Source organism: Alexandromys fortis, unplaced genomic scaffold, assembly GCF_014885135.2.
Source record: "Alexandromys fortis isolate MF-2015 unplaced genomic scaffold, M_Fortis_MF-2015_v1.1 scaffold_166, whole genome shotgun sequence".
NCBI classification, from domain to species: domain Eukaryota; kingdom Metazoa; phylum Chordata; class Mammalia; order Rodentia; family Cricetidae; genus Alexandromys; species Alexandromys fortis.
The window spans coordinates 3,545,492-3,553,044 of record NW_026068102.1 but is presented as its reverse complement, the minus strand read 5'-3'; the positions used below and the strand labels follow the sequence as shown (position 1 = coordinate 3,553,044).

Sequence of the window (7,553 nt, the reverse complement as noted above, 5' to 3'; positions counted from 1 at the left end):
CTCTTAATATAGTTACAGATTTACAATATGCAGAAAGAATTATCTTGTATATCAAAACTGCTGAATTTATACTAGATGACACAGAGTTGACTTCATTATTTATCCAGGTACAAGACACAATCAGGAATAGGCTTTGTCCGGTGTACATAACACACATCTGGTCCCATACGGGTCTGCCTGGTCCTCAAGCACAAGGTAACACTGAGATTGATCAATTATTGATTGGAAGCGTGTTGCAGGCCTCAGAATTTCATAAAAACATCACATCAATAGTAAAGGCCCAAATAAAGAATTTTCCATTACATGGCAAAAAGCTAAGGACATTATAAAGAGATGTCCTACTTGTTCTTTCTATAATCAAACCCCATTGCCTGCAGGGAGTAACCCAAAGGGTACTAAAAGAAATGAAATCTGGCAGATGGATGTATTCCACTTTATGGAATTTGGTAAATTAAAATATGTACACCACACCATAGACACGTGTTCAGGTTTTCAGTGGGCAACTGCCCTGAGCTCAGAAAAGGCTGATTCTGTAATCACACATTTATTGGAAGTTATGGCCATCATGGGTATACCTGCACAAAGACAGACAATGGTTCAGCATGTGTATCTAAGAGAATGAAACGCTTTTTTGATTATTATAATATAAAACACATTATAGGTATACCAAATAATCCTACAGGTCAGGCAGTTATAGAAAGATCAAATCGTACTATAAAGGATATGCTAAACAAACAGAAAGGGATGAAAAATAACCCCAGAAATAGATTGCATAATGCTTTATTAACCTTGAATTTTCTTACCACTAATGAGAAAGGAACAATAGCAGCAGAAAGACATTAGACAATGGAAATATCTACTGAACTAAATCAATCAGTTTATTTCAAAGATGTGCTGACCCCTCAATGGAAGCCAGGAGATGTGCTATGCTGGGGAAGGAGTTGTGCTCTTGTTTCCACAGGAGAAGAAAAATTGTGGATACCATCAAAATTAATAAAGGTTCTATTTGAAGAGGAGAAACCTCTTGGAAAGGAGAAATGACAGCTCATCCACAATGATAATATTCATACAGGTGGTAAGAAAAACATATAGAATGAGGGCAGGGTTCTGTTCTTATCTATGCAGGGAAACACTCATCTTTGAAAAATTCAAGGGACCCTGGATGTTTGAATACTGACAGATGGAAAAATAACTGTCCAATAGGGACTATCAAGAAAACTGAATAGGTTCTGTAAGTAAAATACACCAAATCATATTTCTAAATTTATAGAGCTGATTTTGGATTTGGACTCTGGCTCAGTCCCTCTCTAATTCCAAGCCTGTTGTTAAGAGAAAAACCCAGAGTTTATGGAGTTTCTGTCTCATGTCAAGAACCAGAAAAAGGGGAAATGATATAGGTGGGTCTTATTTCTCTGTGTTACTCTCATTGGTTAATAAAGAAACTGCCTTGGCTTTTTGATAGGGCAGGGTTTAGATGGGTAGAGACAGAACAGAATGCTGGGAGAAAGAAAGCAGAGTTGGTCAGTCGCCATGATTTTTCGACCTGAGACGGATGTAGGCTAGAATCTTTTCCAGTAAGCCACCACTTCGTGGTACTACACAGATTATTAGAAATGGGTTAATCAAGATGTAAGAATTAGCCAATAAGAGGCTGGAGCTAATGGGCCAGGCAGTGTTTAAAAGAATACAATTTGTGTGTTGTTATTTCAGGTGTAAAACTAGCTGTGTAGGAGCCAGGAGCCAGAGAGTGAGTGGAGGGAAGTTGCTGCCTTTTTAAAGAGAGAGAGAGAGACCATGCCCCAATGTGCTGGTATCTCAGCAGCGATTGGCTGAAGGAGCAGAAGGAGCACCAGCAACACCAGAGAGGCTTCTTCCATCAGCTTATGGGAGCAGAGAACAAACATTAGGCAAAAATTAGTTAGAACTTAGGGAATGCTCACAGAATTGGGGGAGAAAGAATTGTAGTAGCAAAAAGGTTCACAGATACCAGGAGAACATGGTCCACAGAATCAGCTAAGTAGGGCTCATGGGGGCTCACTGAGACTGAAGCAGCATCCATGGAGCCTGCATGGGTATATGCTAGGTTGCACATATGTTGTGGTTGTTTAGCTTGAATTTTTTGTGAGTCCTAACAATGGAAGTGGGGGTGACTCTGCCTGTTTTGCCTGTTTTTGAAGCCCTTTCCTCCGACCAGCCTCCCTCATCCAGCTTTGAAAAGAGGTATTGTGTCTAGTCGTAGTGAACCTTGTGCCATGTTCTGTTCATATCCCTGGGAGTCCTGCTCTTTTCTGAAGGAAAACAGAGGAGAAGTGGATCTGAGGAAGAGGACAGTTGATAGGAGTATTTGGAGGGATGAGGGAGGAAAAGCTGTGGTAAGAATGTTACTCTAGAGTCTGCGAGCATGAGTGGGAGGCGGCGGGTCTGCAACTCCGGCCTTCCTGGCTGACTGCTCCGAGCCGCAGCCCCAGTCATGAACCGGTTCGTCACCCGATTGGTGGGAGCCACGGCGAACCCGCTAGGAAAGCAACTGGAATTCGAAAAGGAATTAGTCCTATGAATCGTCCACCTCTAAGTGACAAGAATATAGAACGATATTTTCCAACGTTAAAAAGGAAGACAAGTCTTCTGAGACAAAATGAAGTACAAAGGAAACCAGTTGCAGTTCTCAAGAGACCTAACCAGTTAAACAGAAAAAAAAATACCATTCCAGCTAATTTTACCAGGAGCGGAAATAAACTAAGTCATCAGAAAGATACTGGTCAATCAACTTTTCTTTTCAGAAGAGGCCTAAAGGTTCAGGCCCAGTTGAACACAGAACAGCTGCTAGATGATGTTGTAGCCAAGAGAACTCGTCAATGGCGTACTTCCACCACAAATGTAGGAATTTTGACTGTATCCATTGACAACCCTGGAGCAGTACAGTGTCCAGTAGCTCAGAAACCACGATTAACTCGTACTGCTGTACCCTCATTCTTGACAAAAAGAGAGCAGTCCGATGTTAAGAAAGTTCCTAAAGGTGTCCCTCTACAGTTTGATATAAATAGTGTGGGAAAACAGACAGGGATGACTTTGAATGAACGATTTGGGATACTGAAAGAGCAAAGAGCCACTCTCACATTCAACAAAGGAGGAAGCCGATTTGTAACTGTGGGATAGATCCACGCCAAAGGAACTAAGTGTTGACTGTTTGGAAACTTGAATTGCTTGAATTGCTCTGATTAAGAGTTCATCAGAGAAGTTCAAGAAACTTTACTTCAGAATATTCACAAGCCTAAATAACTTTATTTTTGAAGGGTTTTTATAATGTATAAATAATGCCCTGAAAGAATAACAGGGGATATACCTATCTTTTCTTAAAGATTTCATGGTTGGCCCAAACAAAACAATTCTCTATTGACTTCTTAGATTCCTCGTGAAGCAGAAGGAAGACAGAATGATAGAAGTCGATTATTTTTATGAGTGTGATATTTAGGATCTCATCACTTTTGTCCAGCTTTTAGACTTTGCCATGGTTAATCTTAAACTTCAAAAATAAGATTACACCCCTGTTTTGCTGTAACTTATCACTAATGTGCTGGGGTAGTAAACAGTCGCCTTTCTGTCATTGGTGGTGTTTTAAATTCTATGAGAATTTCAGTTTTAGCTCTTAAAGAATTGTGGAAATATTTAGAATTTGGCTCATTTTTAAGTTATTGTTAGCTTAAACCCCTGAGTTCTAAACATTTAGTATTGAACTTTTAGTAAGAATGTGGCTCTCAGGATTAGTCTCAGATCACAATGTGTCAGGGCTGGAGATGCTTATTTACAAAGTTATCTGGCAGGGCCTTGCAGGAGATGCCCAACACAAATCCTGATAGTTTGTCTCTAGTAAAAATTTTTTGAAGAAGAAATGAAAGGCAGTAGCAGATCGAAGGATTGAAAGTGATTAAAAAAAAACTGAGTTATGGTTATACTGTTTGGATTTAGTGTCGTCTTGAGTCTAGTATCCATAGATTCTTCTAAAAATGCTTACAAGAATTTCATTTTTTAAAATGAGTTGAATCCTTGGTTATTTTGACAGTACACTTACTAGACATAAAATCCTATGCTTCATATTTTAAAAGTTTTTTTAAAATGCCTTTAGGCTTGTTAAGTTAATAGTTTACAACTCCCCAAACAAAAATCTACTTGCACATGTCACAATGAAAAAAATGATAATGAAGTTACACATAACCGTACATGTACATGTCATTCTGTTCTTGTATCACTCAGAGTTCAGGCATTTAGGGAGAAAGGGTTGTTCTCTTACTCTGGAGGTCTGCTGTGCCAAAATAGTGTTGAGAGTCCTCATATAATTGTACATCATAAGTTACAGTAAAATGCCCAAATGCAGTGACATATTCCAGCTACAGGTTATCAAGTGTGGTCATTTTGAAGCTTGACCTTTTGTTTTGCTACGATTTTAAATCTCTGAGTGGTTTAAGTATCTCTGCTGTTCATTTCTTTTGAATACCGAGACAAAGTACTATGCTTCCTGCCTGCCTTCAATGCATCCTAGACTCCATTGTCTTTGATGCTTTTACTGGCTTATGCTAGTCATGGGAAAATCAGCAACAATTTCATGCTTATACCAAAGATCTAAATCTGATCCTCAGTGTCTGTTATTTGCTAGTACTTCTACTTGATAAGGGATTTTTGGAAGCCAATCACAGAATTTGAAAATAAACTCTAGTTTCTCCTTAGCTGTAATGCTTTTCATTGAGGCCAAGGACTCATTATAAAACATTTTGCCAATGTGAATATTTATATTTGGTTCAGGAACAAAACATTTTAGAGTGGTTTGCTGGTAGCTTATTTTCAAGCAAAGGAAAAACAACTGAGCATGAACACTATCTTTGGGACAATTTGTGAAAATATGGTATAAAAGTCTTTTTTTGTTGTTTTAAATATTATACAGAGGTATTAGTAATTCCGTTTTTGGAAACATTAAAAATTGCCCAAATGTTGACACTAAGTACATTGAAAAGCAGTGTCTTTGGTATAGTAAATGTTTGCTCTTCAAGCATCTGTAATTTAATTTTCTTTCAAAGTAAATTTTGCTTTTGATACAATTAAGTTAAAAAAAAGAATGTTACTCTATGAGAGAAGAATAAATTAAGAAAAAAGTCATGTATGTAGTAAAGAAACAAAAAGAAAACTAATCTTGAAAGTTAATGGGGTAGCCTCTAAACAAAACATATATCCAATTTGAAATTTGGAGCATTTAGCAACAACAACAGAAAATTAAAACCAATTTTCTCTAAAAAAATATATCTAGATAATAATAATTTTTTACTTAATTTGTATAATTTTATTATACCAATAAAGACTTGGGAGCCAATCCCTATAGTGAAAACCTGCTAGCTCAGGGGTACAGAAAGCTGAACTGTCTCCTCTGTTGTTGAATCAGAGAAAGAGCTTATTCCTTCCCTGTCCCAAACAAAACAAAATCAGCCAGCTTGATGCCCCTTCCCTCTACTTTCTGTGTGTCTCCTTCCATCCTCCTGACTTGTTTCCAATGTCTGTGGTATGTTCCTGTCAACAGATTGCTTGTTCTGCCTCTTAACCTATAATTGATTTTACTTAGTTCCATTGACAATATTCTAGAAGAAAGCTCTTGGATTAAAAGTGTGTGCTTAGGGCTGAGCCACACCAAAATTAGAAGCAGTTTCCTCCAGTAAACAACAAAATTTTGAATGTTTATAGTGTGGTCAAATATCTGGCAACAATTCTTTCATTTATTTATTTTTCATTGAAAATAGATTTTTCTTTTATACAAAACATGAACACAGATCCCCTCCCTCTACTCCTCCCAGGTACCCCACTTTCACTCTGTTGGTGGAGGCTACTAGCTAGTTTAAGTTCTGTTAAGTCCAAAATAATCACACAGAAACTGTATTAATTAAATCACTGCTTGGCCCATTAGCTCTAGCTTCTTATTGGATAACACTTGCATATTAATTTAACCCATCTCTATTAATCTGTGAATCACCATGTGGCAGTGACTTACTGGGTAAAATTCCATCCTGCTCCAGCAGGGCTACATGGCTTCTCTCTGACTCTGCCTCCTTCATACCATCATTCTGTTTAGTTTTCCTCCACCTAGCTCTGTTCCCCTACAGCTCTGCTATAGGCCCTAAACTGTTCCATTATTAACAAATGGTATTCTCAGTATATAGAGGGAAATCCCATATCACCTCACCTTTTCTGCTTAAATAAAAAAGAAGGTTTTAGTTTTAACATAGTAAAATTACATATAACTATACAGGAATCAAGCAAGAATTATAGTTACAAAATCTATTTTATCCTTTATCATAACTAAGGAAAACTATAACTATAAATTTTTCAACTCCATCAAAGACTCAGGAAGGATATAAGATTACCTAAGTGAACCGTAAACAACTTCCAAAACTCTAGAATTACAGAGAATCTCACTGTTTGGACAGTCAATCAAAGTTCTGTATCATTGGGACATCCATCTCCAGCCTATAGGCCCATAGTATCCTGCAGACTTTTCCATGAAGCAAGAAATTTTAAAGAAAGTTTCACCTATATTGGCAGTTTGTCAGTCACTTTCTTCCATGTTCTGCAGAATGTCTGGCAGACTCTTTCATGAATCAGGAACCCCAAAGGATCATCTCACCTTTAGGAAAGTACAGCAGTCATTTCTCTGTGGGTCTTTCATATCCAGTTTACACAGCATACCATCAAGCTGTCCAGACAAAAGCGTTTTCTTGCCCAAATGGCCAGCAAACTCCATGAGGAGCCTTTTCAATGTCTATCTTCCTATTGAAGTAATTGGTGATAACAGGAGCAGATGAGTCTCATTGTTATGAAAAGTCCTAAAATTCTAAAAACATTTTAAATGCCATGTTCTGTGGTCTTTGAAAGATTTGACAAATCCCTATCCTTCTGAAATAATTCTCTGTACATCTAGAAAATATAACTAACATTGCTATAATCTTACTTATTATAATGACTCTCTATCTATATTTCTTAACTATACATTATACTTTTAAATAAGCTGTATAATCACAATACCTTAATCAAGAGCAGAAATATATATATGTATATATATGTATATATATATTATACACAAAGTATAACAAAATTGACCTTAAATTTGTGTCAATAAGCCAAGATCCATACCAATGCCAATCTCTATAGCATATTTCCCTTTAAATGGAAACAAATATTTATAAACAATAACTGAGAATTTGGGCCTATTTCTCTAGACTACTTCCTGCTGATTTTGGGCATTGTTAATCAGATTTTTTATGGTGTATCCTGTGTGCTAGGTTAATGTCAGTCAGCAGTTTTAGGTGAAGTAAATTTTGGGGGGTTTTCATGGCAACCTTTCAAGGGGTTTTGGTGCATCAAACCACATTAATCTGGAATGAATCTGCAGGTTCTCATCCTCTGTGGAAACAAAAGAACCTCTTTTCCAAAACAACATATCCTCAGACCCAAATTTTGAAAACAAAATACCTTTAAAGTATATATATATATATATATATATGTATATGTATATATAT

General features: G+C 37.0%; 1 protein-coding gene across 1 annotated transcript; it reads left to right on the top strand.

The window, feature by feature from the left end:
• Window positions 1–2,134: 2,134 nt before the first annotated feature.
• LOC126489577 (UAP56-interacting factor-like) lies at window positions 2,135–3,168 on the top strand. The gene is made up of 2 exons (XM_050123909.1): window positions 2,135–2,220; window positions 2,391–3,168. The coding sequence occupies exons 1-2, from the start codon at window positions 2,135–2,137 to the stop codon at window positions 3,154–3,156; spliced, it is 852 nt and encodes a 283-aa protein (XP_049979866.1). The 3' UTR covers window positions 3,157–3,168.
• Window positions 3,169–7,553: the final 4,385 nt, after the last annotated feature.

Excerpts from the sequence above, each read along its gene's own strand:
- LOC126489577 (XM_050123909.1), top strand. The coding sequence starts at position 2,135 with ATGGAAGTGGGGGTGACTCTGCCTGTTTTGCCTGTTTTTGAAGCCCTT. Across the intron at positions 2,221-2,390 it reads TCATCCAGCTTTGAAAAGAG|AGTCTGCGAGCATGAGTGGG; the intron begins GTATTGTGTCTA and ends ATGTTACTCTAG.